Below are 21,144 nucleotides of genomic sequence, written 5' to 3'. Positions count from 1 at the left end.
TGCATGACGTTCTATTGAGGAATCTACTAACTTGTGACTATGACGAAATTTGCCATACATGTAGTTAGTCATAACTAAATTGTATGAAAAGAAAAATCATTTTCCGCTTTGACAAAGCCCATTTGGCTCATCAGGTGTGCTGTGTCGTGAATGGGCATTCATGATGTGAACGTCCGAAGACTAAAGTTACAAAGTGAAACGGATGTACGTTCTATACTTCCTTACACCCATTGTCAACTTCAAAAATTGTTTGTAGGCATTGGGACCTGGTCGAATTTCAGTTTCGGTTGTCTAGCGTGATCTGGATTTAAAAAAATTCTACAGCTAGTGAAGTTTTTGGCGTCTCATGTTAATATTTAATTATACACATTAAATTTGCTTCATTGCTCAATGCTGTACAAGCAACTCGCCTCTGAAAGCTGGGTCTGTGGAACCGTTCTCCCGTTGAAATGTTAATACGTCACATGACCAGTCACATGATTTTCTTTAAACGTATATTGTAGGTCAACATTTCGAGGTGTTTCCCACTCACCGCAGAGAGAGTCATGCATCGCCGCCGGAGCCGGAACAGAGGTACTTTTTGAACTGTCATGCTCTTCATTGCGTTATAAATGTTATCACAGCTAAGATAAGACGTACATTTTGGAAAAGAGGTTGTTGTCAGCTGTTACATTGCCAAAATGGCTGAAAAGTTGCTCGGACAAACTGAAATGGACAACAGTGAAAAGGAACGTCTTATTGAAGAGCATGCACAGCGGATCATCAAAGAGTACATTTCAACCCACAAACAAGACATAGAAACGGACATCTTCTACAAGAAAAGAGCAGACAGATTGAGGGGTAAGTTCTTGATAACATCTATTTAGTAGAACGGACTTTACGTTGTCAATACTCATACATACATGTATACTGTACTCACTAATTTATACAGTTCAGTGAAGGGCAGTCTATCTATACAGGTAAACTTCGGCCAGACAAAAGTAGACATATCACCTTTACATGCTCTCAATCAGTTTTCAAACAGCCCGTGTAAAGAATATAAAGAAAATGGTATAAGATTTTCCACCATTTACATTCACTGTATATACTACCAGTAGTTATATACTGTATACTAATACATATGTATGTACTCTGTATTTGTATTCTTTGATCACACATTGACAAATTTACAAGCTGAATAATATAATAGTGAAAAAAAGTGGAAGAGGGAAAGGTTCAGATTTTAAATTTTGAAACTATAGAAGATACTTGCTTGTATACTAGTGGGATTAAATTTTAAGTGAAATAGTTACTCGTAGTATACTCACACTTGTGAGGGATGTACAATATTGACATTACTGAGATACTGAACAAATCAAAAGTAGAAAATGTCTCTTCTTTTGCTTTATGTTCCAACTTTTCTTTGTCTTTGTCCCCTTTTTAATACTTCATGTATGTGGAAACTGCGGTAGCGTTAGCAATTTTTTTCACTTAGCCAAATCATCACTTTTTTGTCAATTTCTTATGAAAATAGCTTTAATTTGACTAAAATTTGCCAAATCAAGTCCTTTTTGTTTAGCCAAATTAAGTCAGTTTTAGCATTTGGCTAAATTGGCGAGTGCTAGCGCTACCTCAGGGAAAAAAATAAAACTTTGCAAGAACAAAACTTAATCCCAACCATCCAACCAATGAAAACTGAATGTATATGTACTTGTCATCAAAATTACATTGTATTATGTAACTAGTATTATTATTATCCTCTTTTTATATTAATAATGCACAAATCTATTTGGTTGTTAAGAATACTAGTGACCTAAACTATATATCCTAGTAACCTACAAAAATATACTGGACTTTTAGTAACCTCCTAACATTTAACAAGGGCACAAATTAATGCCTACACGTGTAGCCTGATTTATTGCTGTCTACTCCAATAAATGTTGTCTGGTTCTTCATCTCGTAAATTTTTTAAAAAATCTTATATTTTAAATAATACCTCTTTAACAAAATTGCCTTGTTGCAGACTTTTACCTTGATGAAACTGTGGAGGAGGAAGAAGGTATACAATTTGCTCCTATAGAGACCTTAGTTTTGTGTTATGCACAGTATAATTATTCCACTTGTCCAATTTGTTTCCAGTGTTGTGTGTTGCTTTTGTTTTACACCTGTAGACCTAGTTGCAACTGGCTCATAAGCGTGAACTTAGTTGTTTGTCCTTCGCAGTTTTTATTTGGAGTAACATTTTTCCCTTGGGCCATAGCAGCACTCTTCAATAATAAACATTGATCCATCCTGGAATTTTTTTTCTTTTATGTGAACATTTTTAGCTGTACTTTGTGATTTTTTGTTTGTAAACCTTGCTGTTTAATCAAGAATGTATGTAAATCAAATTCGGGAACCTGTGTGGTAAAAATCAATGATTAATCACCTAATTGCTAGAATTTGATCTATATATACTTATGCTTGATTCCAGTTTTACTGGATGACTAAGAACATTGCCTCACTTGTTGCTAAATGTTTACAGGTGTAAATATCTGCCTGGTACTTTGTATGTTAATCTGTAAGTCTCTGTAGTCTCTTAGTTTATTAAAAATAACAAAGCACTCTTTTTCTAATCATTTTATTTTCAGTCTTTATCAACTATCACAGTATATGTTTTATGGCGATGTTCTTTGAGGTATTTTGAAGTGATAGTTTGTTTCATTCATGTACAATTTTAGATGTTCCAGAATTTTGATGTTGATGTTGTAGGTATTTTATTTTTATGTGAATGGCCATATGTATTAGGTGGGGGATTATGTTATAGAATATGTACATAACAAGTGAATTGTACCGTATGGGAACACCTCCACAGCAAAACCATACATTGCTCATGTATCAGTATTTAAATTACATAACTGAAACTATAAAATGTGGAACACGTTATTGAAGTTATTATAAGTGGAAGTTCAAATGCAGTTTAGCATAACTAGCTTCATGATCTTTAAACTTAAATCATGATATTTTAGTAATTGAGACATGCCTTTCACATAGGGCCTCTGACCAAATTGTGGTCCTTATGAAAATAATTTATAATGCCTTGGGAAAAGAATTTCTTCTTGATTTCAAATGTCCATTTATGTTCTTGTTTTGGTGACCAAGGTGGTTAACTTGGCCGTATATATGTCTGGACCCTGTTGTTTAATCTGGCTGGAAGTCTTCGGCACACTAGCTTTTCATTGTTGTTTGTTTGTTTTTGCTAGCTGTGTGTCAAATTCCAGCCAGGAGAAGCCAAGTTAAACATTGTTTTTACTTCACCCGTGGCTGATTTTATATCAAAAGACCCAAGCAGTTGCAGCTCTGCTGCCCAGACCCCAATAATCAAATACTAGTAGAACTTCACTAAAGCTGTCTTGCAAACAAAAATGAACTACCAAGCTAACTGAACACAATGCTTACCCTGCCTGGGATGGGGCAACCAGTCCTTCAGCTGTTTTTCTTTTTGGGAAATGTTTTTACAAGTTTTTATAGCACCTTACGAAACATTTGACCTGTTTTGTACCACTATCATGCCATGCTATATGCTTCTTTTTTTTCTTTACATAGGTGATATACTCAACTACCTTTTTAGTTCTATACTGTAGTTGAGTATACTTTCCAACCAGAACATGTAGCCACAATGATTGATAATGTCTCATGGATATGTTTTTATGTTCACCTTGAGAGTAACCATGATTTTCTGGCAAGTTTGCATTAAAAAGATTATAAAGTAGTTTGGATTTGGTGCTTGAGATCCAGAACCTATGGACCATGTTATGTAGAATTTAGTGAATGTATATATCCAGGCTCATAGCCAGGGGGGTTCGGGGGTGGGGTGGGGTTTTAAAGAACCACCCTTTTTGCTGGGAAAAGGTCTACTCTGCATGAAAGTTGATCTAGTGACATGAGGGTTTTATGGTAAAAGGTCCACTTTTTCAGAAAAGACCCCACCCCCTTCTGAAATTGCTGGCCACGTGCCTGATATTGTTCATCAACTGGCAGACTTGTTTGTTCTACTGGACAAAACTTTGTTGATGGTAGATACATAATTTTTTATTTAGGGGCAGTTTATAAAAGGCATAATGCAGCAATTATATCCATTGTATTTTATAGACTATTCAGTGTTCCAATGAATACATGTGTATATTGAAGCAGACAGTCCCCTGCTGCTAGCTACAGCATACAGCCAACGTTACACCTGACATTTATTTTTAATGTTATTCCTGCTGGTGATGAATACTACACTCTGTAACAGAGACTAGCTGGGTGATGATCAAGGTTTTGTACTCTTATTATCATTTGTTTGTAAAATTTTGGGCTGGACAGTACAGAAAAATGCAGAAAACAGTTGTCTCTGTGACCCTGGTAGAGTATGGAAAGAAGTATATATATATGCATGAAATTAAGATGTATATTTTACCCAAAAATGAGGAAGAATGACTGGGTTGCTATCATCCTATCCTGTAGTATGTTTGTGGTCGTGGTCAACAAATTGTAACAGTATTAATTAAACAGTACATTGAAGTATAGCAATTTGATATTCAGGCAATATATCCAACAACATCATGTCAGTGGGTGCATAATGCCCCTACCTTTTATAAGGAAATGATTCTTTTGCTCTGAATAATGTTAAAATGATGAGACAGTTTTCTTGATACAAAAAAAGGAACACTTTTCAAAATGAATGTCATCGATTTAAGAGATCTATTAAAGACTTTTTGTGGTTTCACTAGCACTCAAGTAGAACTTAATTTTTAATTGGCAAATTTCTCCCAAGTTACATATTGTTGAACTTTGTCTTAAATGAGTCACGAAATTAAAATTTATTGCTGTGACTAGAACTTGAAAACAGTTCTCACATCTTTCAAATGTTTTTTCGAAGCAAAGTATTTTATTAGGAACACTTGGGTATAATAAATTTTAAAAAGAACATAAAGATTTGTTTGCAATTGAGTCTAGGGGTTTTGTGTGGAGGACAGATGAAGAAAAAAAACACCCTCCTTGCTGTCACGTTGTTTTAAGTTGTAAGGTATTTGGGTTAAACCACGAGCATGTTAAATTCTGATACTGGAAGGTTATAAAACACACTAGTGACTTCGTAACGAAGTTACCTCGTGTCAGACTTCTTCTAGATAAAATGTATGCACCCCTATGAAAAATAAACCACCTTCGTATTTGCAGTTTGACACAATTATTGTTTGAGGTTATCCAGGTATGTAATATAGGCAAAGTTTTGGTGCAGGTAACTTGGAGAACAGGTTCTGATCTAATCGGTAAACCTATTATTTGAATAAACTGGTGCTGTGTACATTGTGGAAGGGTTTCTCCAGTTCAGGGTCAGTTTGGGTCTACATCGGTTATCGTGAAGCGAACAAGATATTCTTTACAGCGAAAATTTATGTACTAAGTTCTCTACTAGATAAAGCATTTTGATTTCAAAATAAAACATGCAAGTATTATATCTTTCTTCAAATTACTTGCCATTAACAGTTTGCTGCACATAAAAATTTTAAAACAAACGTTGATATCCAAGTTCCCAAAAGTTTTTGTAGAAGGGTTTTGGGTTTACATCTCAGTCTGTAGTTTTTTTCAACATCATGAAAACTGTTTTAAGTTTGGCAGTGAAAGATTAAGTAGTAATTAAGTTCTTATAAGACAAAAGAAAAACATATTTGTATTTTGGATTAAAGAGCTCGAGTCATCTGATGTTTGACTTAATTTGACTTAATGCCCTATGGGTAGTGGTCTATTAAATTTGATGAACAACATAAAAACCTTTTTCCTCTTTGTCATTATCAGTGAATATTTTCATTCCCCTTGGTTTTCATTTACAGAAATATTTTAGATATCAAATAAATCATGCCTTGATAGATAACATATGTATTACATTGAAGGTGATTATTTAAAGTTAAATTTATTGGAACTTCTTGAGTAATGACATAATTGGAATTTAAGAAGGTTTTTTTCATCATTACATGATCTTGCATAGAACATACACCTTTCTGATTTAAGAGTCCATAGATGTATTTTTCATGTCAGTGATTCATACTGCACACACCTATGTGGTTTTGGCATTACATCACACATGGAAATGTAGTAAAAATGGGTTAAATGGCTACAATTAATGCCATCATGTTTTCTTATAAAGAATATAAATCTGCCAGGATGAAAAAACAACATTATAGAATAAATACTTTGAAAACACTTCATTTGAAAAAGGTTGAGGTAAAATAATCCTGAACCCATTTAATTTTGCTGAAGAATATTCTTCAGTACTGGCTGAGTCACTGTCTTACCTCAGCCAGACGTTTCTTGAAGTTCATAGTGTTAAACATATCAGTGTTTGCTATGTACAAACATTAGGTGCTACAGTACAGTATTTCTCTCTTTTCATGGCATGTAATTGGTTTTTTGCTCTGTCTTGAATTTAAGTTTAAAAAGTCGGTGTTAATCTGTTGATTCATTTTAAGAACTCAGATTAATTGGGCAGTTATTTCTTTATGTGTTTACAGATCATTTTAAGTGATGTCTATTTTCAGATAGAACAAATTAAGTAAAAAATTCAGAAGCATTTCTATCACATGGGTATATGATAGTTTGCCCTGATATTCCTATATATTTTCTGAAACACTCAGTGTGTAATAGATATTGGACGTAAGTATTGCAAGGCCTGTTTCAAGTGTGTACTAGTTATTTATAACATATTGGATTTCTTTCCAGTTCACAAAAAAGTAAAGATTATAAAGTCTAAGCTAAAACAGCTGGGTCTGTAGGCTACAAAATTTTTGTTTTAAGACTAGCATATATGGCCACTTACTTTGGTTTTAAAACTAAATGTTAAGACTAAATTTCAATCATCTTAGTGACATTTAGTGAGTTGTTCATATGAGATGGCTTAATAGTTTGTGGAAAGGAGAACAGGACTACTGTTACTTAGAGGGTCCCATTTGGGAGGTAGTGATCACACTTCATGGGAAACAAAATCAATTCACAAATCACTTCAAAAAACTTTAATTATATCTCATCCAAAATGATCCAAAATGAGTTGAAAATCACGGATCACCAGGTATAATGACTTTGTTTCACGAAGGACTAAGAATAAAAAGTCACATTTACGAGTCAAGGGAATGGGGTGCTTGACAGAGCACATTAAATAATTTGAACAATTTCATGCATCCTTTAAAATAAAAGTGGCTTTCACAGGTAACGAAAATACCCAGTAGGACCCTATTGCTTAACTTGCTTTATGTAACTGACTATCTGAGTTTAGCAGACTTAACTTAGCCCTAACTTCAATTGATTGATTAATTATTATTTTATTATTATTATTATTATTATTATTATTATTATTATTATTATTATTTCGGATCAAGAACATCAGAGTCAGCTGATGGCAGTGTGTGGTAAAGGTAGAAATTTCTATTCTGTGGGTTAGCATTACAGTGCTGTAAACTTGGTCCTTTTTTTGGAAGGTAGTACATAGATAAACATGATTAGCTATAAAAAATAGTCTTTACGTTATACAAAGCTGTTTTTCCTGCAAGTCTGCCATTCTGGTGGTGTCTCCTATGTTCTTGAAAACTGAACAAGAATATAAAGGTCTCTTCAGGCTCACAAAATAACCCATAATGGCAGTATTAACAGCTATTGAATGTTGCAGAAAAAAAGGGATATTTGAGAAGGCTGTTTTATGGTGTTCCCGATTGAATTCCCCAATTCTGATTGAATTCTAGTTGCGATACTGTTTGAATAAAGTAAAAGGGCATGGTGCTGCTATGAATCAAGTGTCCTCAAGTTATCTGTATAAGCAATTCACTGAGTGGACTGGGAGGTATCACAGGCTTAGAGGGAAATCTGGATAAGAGGGTTCCAGCTGGCATTGGAAGGAAGGAAAGCCAGAGGAGGAATGAAAGATCCAATTATGAACTTTTTCCCTTGCTCTGTTCAGAATAACCAGTGCATGGATAGTATCATGCCAATTAATATCTTAATTAAGAAACATTTTTATTAAAGTGTTATTATTTTAGACAAATGCAGAAGAAAGTTTTTAATTAGTTATTTCTGTCCAAAAAATAAAGTATTTAGTCTGTCGCGAATAATTATTTACCAAGGATGAATTAAAATATTTACCAAGGATGAATTAAAATGATCAGGCTCAAGGCTTTTCAGACATATAAGTATTATTCTAGACTAGTACATTATATGAGATCTAGTAGACTGTATTGTCACCAGAATAAGTAAAAACATATCTAACATTGTTTTGTGTGTAGTAAATTGTGTTTAGCACCATCCCACTGCTTTTGGTGGATGATTTTTTTAAATTTGAGTACCAACCTCATGTCCACGAACATGTAAGAGAAGCTGCCCTTAAATATATATGAGCCTTACCAAGGCCCTAACCAATATGATTTAATGATTCCTCCATCAGGAGGACTGTTGTTAACATTATCCACAGGAGTATTGATCTGTTTGAAGCGAACCAATAGAAGGCTATTTACTGATGGCAGATACTGTAATAGCTTATTGGTTTCGAGAATGAGCATCCTCAGTCTCTGCTTCAGATAGAAGTTTGTATTTTTAAAGGTACCATCCAAAGTTTTGATGATTTTGAGAATTTTGTTGGGCTTTGTGTGAAGCAATTACTTGAAAAAAAAAATGAAGAATTTGTAATAGTGCTAATAGCAATATTGCTAAATAGCCTGTGATTACTGTAAAGTAGGACATGTTGAAGGAGGAATATATGGAAATGCATACAGAAATCCACTTGTTATGTTGTCTAGACAGCTATTACCAGAAACCTTGGTTGAATTTTAGTCAGTAAGAAAAACACTTCCTATGATTCACTTTCAGGTGCAACAACTTGCAAAATATTTCTTCACTTAAGTCAGGTAGCTGTTGTTTAAGATCATAACAAACAAAAATACCCTCACACTTAAGTACTCATCTGTTTGTTTATCATTATTCATGCTAAATATAGTACTCTCCCTTATGATTCCGGATGAAACACAACACCAGGTGAATGGACAACTGCAGTGCTCTAATCTTTTAAGCAATTTGTTTCTCAGAATATATTTTTTTGTTTTTTTAAGAACACCAAAGGATTGAAAACAGTGTTAGAAATAGGCACATAGCCCAAGAAGCTAGGAAGTTTTGGGGTAAACCAGCAAAATGTGAACTTAACTTGCTCTAAGTTACTTGTAAAATGTATGAAATGTTTGCTCTGGAATTGCCGGCTTATGAAGGTCACTAAGACTTGAATTATAAGGTACATGTTTTCTTCACAACAGGGTTAAGTATACTATTTTTATGTTTGTTAGGATTCATTGAATCATTTACCATTATTAGTACTTGTTGCTATTTAAGTCTTAAGAATAAGGGCCTGAAGAATGAGTCTTGAAATTGAGATCTACTGGTCCTGAAGGTCATTCAATCTAAATAAAGAATTTGAATTCTCTTTCAAGTCTTTGCATCATTGGAACCATGCACATGACCTCTCCTTCTCCTCATTGAATTTTCCACAATATTTTTACCTGAATTTATATCTGTACAGATCTTGTGCAGACTGTTGCCCTTTTTATCCTGAAACAGTAAATACAGCTAATGCATGCAAACCTACAGATTCACATATTACCAATTGTCACATGAGCTATAAAAGTTTTTGTCTTTTCCAAATATTAAATATGAACGCAATTAATTGAGTGTTTGTTTTTTTAAAAATATTTTGCTACTTTGTCATTCTAGGCCTTGGTCCCAAAGCTCACAGTACCAGCTGCCTGCTGCCAGGACCCCAGGGATTCCAGCCATTACTGTACACCAGCACTCCTGTCTACAAAGATAAAAAGGTTTGTTTGAAAAAGGAGAAAAAATTGTAATATAAAGAAAGTATACCTTAATTATTCATTTGACAACCATTCCTTTCATCATTCAATTCTGCAGAAAATGCAAATTAACGTGATGGAGTTCTTCAAGGACAACATCATGTATGTTTTTAATAAAAATGATGCTAAGGAGGTCAAATGTTAGTGAGGAGAAAAGCTGCGCAAGTCACAAATCCATAATCATTAGATATGATTTATCATACAGGAATATATATTGTACTCGTATACCTAGGCACATTGAAATGCATCTTATACTCCTATCTCCCTGCCATGAATACTGTTGGCAACACCCCTTTTATTGAGCTCATTCATCCAGCTTTATGCTGTTTTATTATCAACCACCTACTCATATGGTTTGCCATTCAACAACTTTGTGTGATGGCATTGCCACGGTTCCATTTACTCTCGTTTATATTCATAGGCACGTGCATGCTGTTTACGTACAATGTTCTGCTTTTCTCAAGGTGTCAGTTCAGATGTTCATAGATACAGAGAGCTCTGCTGGGGAAATAAAACTGGCTTGCAATCATCTGTGAAGTGCTTATTGCCCTTAAGAGAATATGCCAACGAGTTCATAATGTTATGCAGGAAAAATGCCTAGTGAAGGCATGGACATTGGCACTACACTATAGTGCTTATTACAGAAATTGTTATTCAGAATGCAATAGTACGCCATTTGAGTTAATATTTTAGGATATACACATTAGGGCCTTAATTTGTAGGCCTACAAAATAGATTGGTACAGAATGCTGAACTACTAAGTCAAAAATACTATGCATGTATTTTGAGGGCAGCAATGTGTTATTTGAGTTAATTGGGTATTGGCCTTTACTGCACATGATTACAGAAACAGTTACGGATACCAACAGTGATGTCTGTGAAATAATACAAGTGAAGAGCTCTTTTACTTGAGATCTTTAGACATGATGTCCATGTTATGCATATATGTATTAAGCAAGTAAACCCCGGCAGTAATTCAAAAACTCTTGCTTTACCTGTCCATATCTTGATATGGATCCCTCTCTAAGATGTATGTGGGAGGCCTCAGAGTACTCAGTAACCAGGCATTAACAGGCTGAAGTTAGTTGGCAGTCAGCAAGTGTAGAAAAGGACTCTCTAGAAAGTGGGGATGTAATTTTTATGAATTATTTTTAACATACAACTGTTTTAAGATACCCTAAAAGTGTATCTCATTTTACCATATTTCCCATTTGAAACACGTACATAACATTTCAAACTTTTAGATAACACATGGTTATAACCCAGTGGTGGTGGGGGAGGGTGTGCCAGCTGCTTCTCCCTTAACTTGGTACTAAAATGACCTGTATTGAAACGGATGTGAACTTAGAACTGTAAAAACCTGTTCTGTAACAGATCGTTATCCATTCTTTTCAATCTTTGAAAACAGATCCATTTTATAATAAAAAGAGCACTCTTGACAGGTAAAATGCAGTAAAAAGTAGTAATTGCCAATATGAATAGCATAGAGGTAATTTTGTCTGATTTGGAAACAAACACGAGTGCGTCTTGAAGGTGTGCTAATGCGATGGAGGAACTTGGCCAACTTGGCAATAACCATGGAAAAGTTGGGCAACCAACCTTAAAATACTAGTAATTGATACCCTTGATGTGGTTTAATTGCACAAAAGATAGGTGTATTTTAATGCTTTCAAATGTTATAGCACCTTGGATATTTTGAAATAGCATGACGTATGTGGTCATGGTGCTCTCTATGACATCCAAGGTTGTATTTTAATTGTTTACCATTAAATCTTGTGGCCATGCACTATTTTTGGCACTCAGGACAGTTTTTATTTTCATACATGTGGCATATCAAATTCTATGCCAGCAGGAATATAATTTTATCACCTTCAAACATGTCTTGGCAAATGTAGGCAGATCTATGCAGTTTCAGAGAATACTCTATGTGCAGAAAATACGTAAGTTAAAGATGATGGAGATAATAATCTGACTTAAATGTTGTCTTTTTTTATAAATGGAGAATATCAGAATAAAAATAGCTATTCATTTTGGAGTTGCCATAGACATATTTATTTCTTTCATATTTCTCTCACTTTCAATTTCTGTTTTGCTTGTCTTTAATTTTAAGGAAGAGGTGACTGAGATTATATGCATTTTTGACACGTAAGAATTCTAGCACTGTCAGAATTAATATATCACACTAATACATACATTGGTCATAAATTACCTTTACCTTTTATGTTTAAGAATTAATTGCCTTTGTTCAATTTACAGTTTGTTCTGGCTTCGTTACCTATAGTATTACTACATGTATGTGCATAACCCCATCTATAAACATCAACTGAATGAATGAAAAAAAAAAATATATATATATATATATATATATATATATATATATAATCAGTGTATTAGTGTGTGATGGTAAATTTATAATTGCCCCTTTAAAAGAGATTATCATTTAAACTAGATATAATGTAGTATGAGGTTTCAAGGTAACCTTTTTCAGTAACATGTATGCCCACCTATCCTGTATTTATGGAAAGTAATATAACCTTTGTATAAATTTACTGAATAAATCATGACTTTATTCCTCTGTTTTGAAAATTTATGATAATGAAGCTTAAAAACATCAATTTTCCCTTGTCAGTGCCAGGTGTCTTAGATATATTAAAACCGGTCCCTCTGCTTAGGTTTAACATTATCCGGTAATAGTTAGAGAAAGCCCAAATTGCTCTTGGCACACTCCTCGGGTTAACATCATTTGGACTTAAAGTATAAAAGAGAAAAGGCTTCATCTGTAAGGGGGAACAGGACAGCCAGGGTTAAGTAATGAGCTGCCAAAACCCTTGTTCTTGACACATTTCTATGCCTGGAGGTGATACTATGAAGAGAATGCATGTCCCTCATGTCCCTCACCCAGACATGCTATATTGGGACAACATGAAAACTTAGGACCCATTCCTAGCGACACATTGGTCTATGTGGATCAACACAACTCTTTTGGTATTCTCGTTGAGTGCAATCTGATGATTATATATGAGTACATTGGAAACAAAAGGAGACTAGTCATTAAGTTAAGCTGATTGCACTTAGCGAAGTTCCTGCAGAGTTGGGTCAATCTACGTAGATCGTTTGTGTGTCTATGAGAAAAGAGTCTTACTTTCCTTATAATGCTTCTGGATTCAAGTGGATTCAGTGGAAGTTTAATTTTATATAAATGTGAAGTATATGGCAGCACTAGCAGTGGTTCATCAATTACAACACATTTGCAATCATACGTCTTATCTAGACCATGATATATGGAATTGTCTGACTTAGGCCCTCAGGTGTTCATTGTGATTTGTGGTTTTGGCTGCATTTCAATTAGCTTCAGATAACATGTGTAGCTAAAGGTTAAACAAATGAATGACTTACTTTATATTATAAACCAGGTGAAAAGTTTTTAGTACTGATAAGAAAGAGAAATGACATCTTTAAGTGGTAGATATCGTTAATAAATGCAGAACATGTCTGTCTCTCTGTTTTTTTTTTTTTTTCATGTAAAAACTGGACTTAACTGTATTCTCTACAAAAGCTATCGCTGTTATATTTGCTCCACTGACCAAGAAAACCCTAAAACCAAAAATTACATTTTTATCCAAAAAATGCTACTAGTAAGTCATGAAAGATGCCAGTGGTAAGAGTGAAACTTTGTTATGGTAGATATAACTCTTATTTTCCCCATGGCCCTTGGAGACATGGAACAGGTTTTGAAAAAAAGTTCTGATCATTTGATGCTCTGTAAGCATATTTTATGAATCATTTATATCTGGTAAAATTCTTTGGGTTTGACTTGCCAAGGTTTTTCCCCTTCCTAAATTCTGGAGCTTCAAATGCAAACTGCTTTAAGTGAAATAATCAAGAAACACATTGATGTAGATGTATGCATGTGCTTTTAACACTGGTCATGTTTCTAATTGTAGGGAAAACATAAGCATCATAAAGAACATGAAGAGGAACCACCTGAGGACACAAGTACAGAAAAACCAGAAGAAGATGACAGTGGCCAGTACAAGCCTCCCCGCTGGACTGTCCGAGAGGGCAGCACTGCCAGCTGGGTAGAGGAAGCCAACAAGAAGATGCACCGTTTGAATGTCAAAGAGGCAGAGAAGCTCTATGAAGATGCAGTCTTGAAGTGTCAAGACATATTAAAGCAAAGTAGCTTGGATGGAGAAGAAGAAAAAGAACAAACTAAAACTCTTGTCCTGGCATTGATGGGACTTGCAGAGGTTTATTGCAAAAACTGTCGGTCAACTCACAAAAGTTTGCCTTGGTATCAGCTTTCACAGCTTAAAGCTTTGTCTCTTTATAGGAAGGCATTTAGTAATTGTCACGACATTTTAAAAACAGAACTTGATGATGAATTTCAAAAGTGGTTTGAGGCACAAATGGAAATGGCAAACATGAAGGTTAAAAACCAGCATGAGTTGCTGGCAAAAAATTTATATGAAATCATAACCAAGCCAGAAAAAAGACGGTTTCATAGGGCCAGCAGAGGCACAGTGCGAGATACGCCCGTTATTATTGAGAATATTACTAGCATTCAAAAATATTGTATCAAAGAACTCATTGGCCGCTTTCTTCCAGAAAATGAAGCAGAGGTCGAGTTTTTAAAGGATCTAACGATAGATGAAAACCAAGTGTTGCTTGGTAGTGTGTCTGAGGCCCTAGAGATGGTTGATGGATTATTTCCATTAAGCCAAGGGGAGGCAGATGATGTATTTGATGAAAATGTAAAGGTGCTTAGAAGAAGGACTCTTTCAGGTGGGATTCCTTCCCATGAATATGAATCCATTTTTCCTTCACAAGGAGATAGAGCCTCTACTCCATCTTTTTCCAGTTCAGACTCAGATGGCACGCTAACCCCACCAGAAGGAAAACTTTCAACTTCACTGCACACCTTGGAGTCATATGGTGCAGTGACCATAAAGTCAGTCTTCCTATCACTAGCAGATACAATTGTGCGCTTAGCAGATATATTGTACATGAGGAAACAGCCAGTAAATGCAAAACTATTGTATTCTCATGCCTATGAACTGTACCAAGATGTCCTTCCAGAGAATGCAAAGAATAGCACAATTGCTTACTTACTCAGTAATTTGGGAAAGATTCACACCCAGTTAAATAATATTCCCTCAGGACTTTTCCATCTCCAAAGAGGCCTTGAAATGCTCCAGTCCATTTACCCAGACTGCCCAAATGTAAGTGTTGCCAATACATTGTTCGAGTTAGGAAATGCCTACTTAAAGCATGTTATGAAAGATGAATCCATTTTTGATCATGTTTGTCTAGCCATGAGAAATGAACTCCACAATGAACTGCGCCAGGACATACTGTCTAGTGATATACCCCCACCCCCAGAAGGACAGACTGACAATGATGACTCAAAGTCAGAAGAGTCTGAGAGTGACAAACATGCCATAGACTTAAGCCAACCTGTGAGCTACTTTAAGCAAGCTTTAGATGTGCTGCAAATGCTTCAAGATTCAGATGGAGTTGGAGCTCCTGGAAGTGTTTTTGGTAGAGCACATGTCAAGCTGGGAGACTGCACCTTCATCTCTGGGAATTATGAAGAATCAATGGCACATTTTGAAAAGGCCAAGGAAATATTCCAACATTGCAAGGGTGAAGATGTTTATGAAGATAACACTCATTCCATCTGTATGCTTGGGGCTCTCAACTTCTTCTTGCACAACTACACACAAGCCATTACCATGTACCAGTGTGCCTACTTGCTGTATTTTAGAGGAACCAGGTCTGTGAGGCCAGCCACCTACGATTCTGCTTTCATGTTCTCCCTATGGGGTATGACCTGTCTTGTCACTCGAAACTATGATAAGTGCATCTCATGGTGCAACCAAGCTTTAGATATATACAAGACCTTGTATGGTGTATCCATAACCCAGCTAGAGAGTAATAAGGTTTGGGTGATTTGTGAGACCCTCTACTCCTTAGGATTGTCCTATCTGAAAATTGAACAGTTTGAAAAAGCCCTGGACAACATTGACCTAGCCTATACATATTTGAACCGAGTCACTTGTGCAGATGCAAAGCAGTTGGTGAGAGTCCTGAAAGCACTAGGGGACTGCTATAATGCTAAAGAAGAGCACGAAAATGCTCTAATGTACTACAACAAGGCCCTAGAGTTGGCAGGACCAATTGAAGGATCATCCCCAGCAAGAGAGATAACAGCCCAAATTTTACAGAACCAGCTACTCAGCAACAGTGCAAATGTTCACACCACAATGCGTCAGTACAACAGAACATCTGAATACCTTCAGAAAGCCAAAAGCATTGAGAAGACTCTGAAAGAGGACATTGAAGCAGATATGGTTGGCCTGATGCACCAGCTGGGACAAATCCACACAGTGTTGGGAGACATAGATAAGGCAATTGAAGCTTACCAGGAAAGCCTGGATGCATACAAACAAATGTATGTTACCATTGGTCCGGAGATGGCTGTCACCCTGGGGAACATGGCATCAGTAATGACCTACAAAGCACAATCTTTGCTCAATGAAACAGAAAGAATGAACTTGCTCCAGGTTGCAAATAGTCATTTCCAACAAGCTGTAGATTTGGAATACAATGCCAGGGTTTATGTGGATTATGCCACCTTTCTCTTAAGCCAAAAAGATTATGCAGAGGCAGCAGAACTTCTGATTGATGTTCTTCTCCAGCCAGATGATTCAGAAGTTGTTTTTGGGAAAGTTGAACAGTTTACCCTGCCAGTCAATCTCCAGATGGAAATAGCAGTTCAGGATGAAGTAATCCTACCTATGACTGTGTATTCAAAGTACTTGTCTATTATCTGTTACAGACACATTGGTTTATGGAATGATGCAACAGATTGTCTGATAAGTCTTTTAAATGAGGTTTATCTGTCAAATTCTTCATGTCAATTTGCAGTGCTTGGTTATGCCATGATGGAGCTTGGTTTATTTCTTGAAGCAGCAGATGTTTTTCTAAAGGCTAGTACCATGCAGCCTTTATCTGAGCTTTCAGCTGGGAATAGACTGTTTTGCATTTATGCTGAGGTTTGTGTTACTCTTAGTAAAGGATTTGTAAATCTTTTGGAGTATGTCGACAGGCACATGACCATTCCAAAGTCAAAGTTCAAGAAGGTGGAAGATGTTGATGCAAATGAAGGAGTCCAGCTAGGAAAAACTTTCCCAGAGGCAGCAGGTCCAAAGTCCAAACAGAGAGCTTTTACAAAGAACTTCTCCAAACAAGAGAAAAGGCCATACCGAACCAAACCTTCAGCCAGCAGAGCAAGAGCTGTTAACTCTGAAGAGACGTATAGTACTCCACTGCAAGACAAGTTTTCTGAGTTGCAAGAAAAATATGCCAGGTCAGATGTACTACAGCGGATCCGTGAACTGCAGATGATGGATAATGCTAGAAAGCACCAAACTGCAACTTTTACTGATGAAGTGGAACATTCTGAAGAAAAACCTGCAGTTTTGATAGGAAGGGAACCATCTGCAGATGAATCAGAGGGTGTGGAGAAAGAGTCTTGGGAAGGTGTATGGGAAAGGCCCATTGGAGAAATGAGTGAATATGAAGAAGAAACCTGGGAAAATTCTACCGAAGGCAATGCTAGAAATATTTCAGTCAACAAGTTAGTTCCAGGGGAAAAAACAGAAGAAAAAGAAGAGAATGAAGTAGAAACTTGGGAGGAAACAGTCATTGTCAAGCCTTCTATTGTAATTGATTATAAAATGCCAAACCAAAGGACAAGCTACAACTCATATGAAGTTACAGAATTTCCCAGTGAGGGACCTTCATCAAGTGAATACCAGATTGAGAACAATGTGGCAGATCAAAAAGAAGAGGATGAATTAATTTTTGAAACTTGGGAAGAAGAGACACCAGTAGAAAGCTCTGCTTTTACCACTGCAAGCACACTTGAGAATGAAAGCGTTGATAAAGAAGAAGAAACAGTTGAAATGTGGGAAGAAATTGTTCCGGCTCCAGAAGAAAAACTATCGTCTTCTTCCCCATCTTCAGTAAGTGAAGAGGAGTATACCATTTTCGAGGAGGTTTTTAATCCAGATACAGGACATTGGGAGAGAGTAGCAGTGGCATCAGTGACCACTTCTCCACAAAAGGGTGAAGAAGAAAATGACCAGTACGAAAAAGAAGAATCTGTGCAGTATGAGGAGGAATATGATGCACAACTTGGAAGATGGGTTCAGAAACAGATTATCACCATAACAGACAGAGACAGCACCCCAACAAGAGACACCTCCCCAGGATCAGATGTCACTGTAACTGCCGAGGAAATGGAAGAATTTTATGACCCCAAAACTGGAAAATGGTGTAAGAGAACAAAATACCAGACCCCTATAGACAGTACCTGGGATAACGATAACAGTCCGAGAGGTGGGACCTGGAGGCATGAAAGAATAGCAGATGCTAACCAGATTTCCCAAAGTACTGAATTAGGCCAAAGGACTTTCCATAAGACAATTGCTGAGGGAAAAGCTTTTGACTATCGGCCAGTAAAACAAAATCTTACACCTGTGTTCAACATAGAAGCAAATCAACAACAACATGATGAAGTTGAAGAATTTGAAGAAATGTATGAAGAAGTCTTTGACCCTGTTACTAGAAAATGGATACGAAAGACTCTATCACCTCCCAGCCAAGTTGCACCGTTGACAGAAACCAACAATAACATGGCAAATGGGCACAGAGAAAACTATTTCTACAGTAATAGAGAAACAATAAACAATTGGAAAAACCGGGATGAAGATGAGGAAAACTACTATGAAGATGATAGTGGGTTTGAAGAGGTTTATGATGAAAAGACAGGCCAGTGGATTCGCACTTCTTTAGGGCACTAAATCTGGACCAATATCTAAGTTGTGTAGATATGTAACATTATAGATTTATGGTCACTTAATGTTACTTGTTTTAATGTTTTTCCTGTATTAAATGCATATTATACCAGTGGGGTAGTGTTTTGAAAATACTGTTGGTTATTGTAGGTGAAACTTGCTTTAAAGACTAGGCCGGGGCATTGATTATTTTCACATTAGAAACTTAGATGCATATGGAATTGAAAGCTTCATGTCATATATATATATACATTGTATAACTATGTTACTGGCAGATCTAGTAGGTCACATTTTCAAAGTTGTTTAAATGTAGCTCTGTTGTGTATATTGATTCACAAGGATAATATACCATGCACATAATTATATTGATTATGATATGAGGATGCTTTTACTGCCAAAATCATTGTTAAAATTCTCAATCCCAAGCGACGCATACACATAACTAAAGCACACATTGATTATGCTGTGATCTTTTAAGGTTAGGAAGCTGTTATTAGCTGACATTTTATTCCAACAGTTGCTGGTATTACAAGTTATTATTTTAGTAAAAATGGAATTTTCCATTGATATTACTGTTGTACCTTTGTCAATCTCTACTTCAAGAGTTGCAAAAAATAAGGTTTTAAATGCCAATTTAGTTATGGCATGCAATTCCTTGTACATCTGAATGCAAATTTGGGGAGCAGTTACATTTTATCTGAAAAGTTTTGCCCTTAGTGACATTTGATCATTGAATGCTTGCCATTACTTGGCAGTTTATTCTTGTTCATTTAAAAGATATGAGTTCCTGTATAAGAAAGAGGATAGTGCAATAGTGGGACAAATGAAAATGATTTATGAATTATTACTTGTATCTTTTTTATCTGCAAAGATATCTGATAGAAAATTACACATATTCTTTAATTTGGTAACTACTAGTATAATGTCAGAAACTAAAAAGGGTTATGAAATGAACCGGTTTGTTGACATATTTAGCAGAAATGATCACATTAAAGTGATGATTATATTAATTTTTGACTTGGTGCTCTTTCAAATATGAAACTTCTCAAAAAGGAATAATGCTATGGTGCCCTGCATACATTTTGATGATACAAGATATTATATATGCTTTTGTCATGTTTTATAGCAATATTTGCTGCATTTAAAATGCATATTATACAACTATTTTACCATTTTATTCATAAAATATTATTCTTTATTATTCTGCTATTTTAAGTCTGCTTTTATATCTCTAAGCATTGTGCTTGTCTGTCTGTGATGTTTGAGAATAGGTCTTCCGCTCATACCCAAAAATATGTAGAATTCAGCAGATTTCTCATCTTCACCAGGTTGTTGCCATTTGTATACGATTATTGAGTAAGTTAGGTCAAAGTCATTGTTGTGGGAGTCATTTAAGTAAACCATAAAGATTTTGTTAGGAAATACATTGTCAATGGAAAATATTAACTTTCTCATTTTCTGGAGAATATGGACGAGTTTTTATCTATTAGAGATATATTTTGTACCACAAATGTTGCATGTTATAAGAATGTCATTTAAACTTGAAATATAGATCAATATATCAACATCTGATTTGCTTCTGTCATTTTCATCATTTTCAAAACTGGCATTTGTGAATTTAAAGTAACTTATAAATGTATTAAATGTTAAGAGTCGAAACATTTGTGTTTGAAAAATTTGGAGAATATGGGAGCTTGAATATGAGCAATTTGGCTAGATTTCATATTCAAAACTTTCATTACTTGAATCTTCTTTATCTACTTGTAAAGATATCTGAGAAAAAATTACACACATTCTTTAATTTGATAACTATGCTGTCAGAAACTGAAAAAGGTCATGAAATGAACAGGTTTGTTGACATTTAGCAGAAATGATCAGGTTAAAGTGATTATTATATTAATTCTTGACTTGGTGCTCTTTCAAATATGAAACTTCGCAAAAAGGAATAATGCTATGGTGCCCTGCGTATATTTTGGTGATCTTTTCAAGGATTTACATTGTATTTACTATTATATTTATAGTCTCAACATTTGTAGTTACAAAATTTTCGGAATATGGGAATTTAAATATTAGCATTTTTGCTAGATTTTACCATATTCAAAACACAAAAACCTGGAAAAGTATGTTTGTGTGCTGGATTTAGAATGGGTTGGGATCAAAAGTTAAAAATCGATTAAGCCACTTTTTATTGACTTTTGGCAAAAAAACCCCAAAAAACATGGGAACAACAACTGACTTTTCATTATCAAACGCTGGTTTTGTGTTTCAAACTTGAACATGCCCCAAAACTGTACATTTTAAGAATTTTTCTTTCTTTTGTAAATATGCAGTTTTTCAGCAGGAAGGGTGCTGGCGGTTTTAATCCTTATTGTGGTGTAATGCCCTTTTTATCATTGGTAGAAGCA

At 35.4% G+C, this 21,144-nt stretch overlaps 1 protein-coding gene across 4 annotated transcripts; it reads left to right on the top strand.

The window, feature by feature from the left end:
• Positions 1-485: 485 nt before the first annotated feature.
• Positions 486-20,308, top strand: LOC106151951 (uncharacterized). Of its 4 annotated transcripts, XM_087001800.1 has the most exons (5): positions 486-840; positions 2,003-2,038; positions 9,087-9,152; positions 9,739-9,839; positions 13,820-20,308. In XM_087001800.1, the coding sequence occupies exons 1-5, from the start codon at positions 681-683 to the stop codon at positions 18,743-18,745; spliced, it is 5,289 nt and encodes a 1,762-aa protein (XP_086857926.1). In that variant the 5' UTR covers positions 486-680; the 3' UTR covers positions 18,746-20,308. The 4 variants fall into 4 exon arrangements, with proteins under 4 accessions (XP_086857926.1, XP_086857927.1, XP_013380850.2 ...); XM_087001801.1 differs by lacking the exon at positions 2,003-2,038; XM_013525396.2 differs by lacking the exon at positions 9,087-9,152.
• Positions 20,309-21,144: the final 836 nt, after the last annotated feature.

Source organism: Lingula anatina, chromosome 1 (assembly GCF_051362555.1).
Source record: "Lingula anatina isolate TDL-2025a chromosome 1, LinAna3.0, whole genome shotgun sequence".
NCBI classification, from domain to species: Eukaryota; Metazoa; Brachiopoda; class Lingulata; order Lingulida; family Lingulidae; genus Lingula; species Lingula anatina.
The sequence above is the reverse complement of the archived record's forward strand: the minus strand, read 5'-3'. Positions and strand labels throughout refer to the sequence as shown.

Bases quoted from the DNA above. Each gene is read 5' to 3' on its own strand.
- LOC106151951 (XM_087001800.1), top strand. From the start codon at position 681: ATGGCTGAAAAGTTGCTCGGACAAACTGAAATGGACAACAGTGAAAAG. The intron at 841-2,002 runs GTAAGTTCTTGA...GCCTTGTTGCAG, and splicing joins AAGAGCAGACAGATTGAGGG to ACTTTTACCTTGATGAAACT. The intron at 9,840-13,819 runs GTTTGTTTGAAA...TTCTAATTGTAG, and splicing joins CTGTCTACAAAGATAAAAAG to GGAAAACATAAGCATCATAA.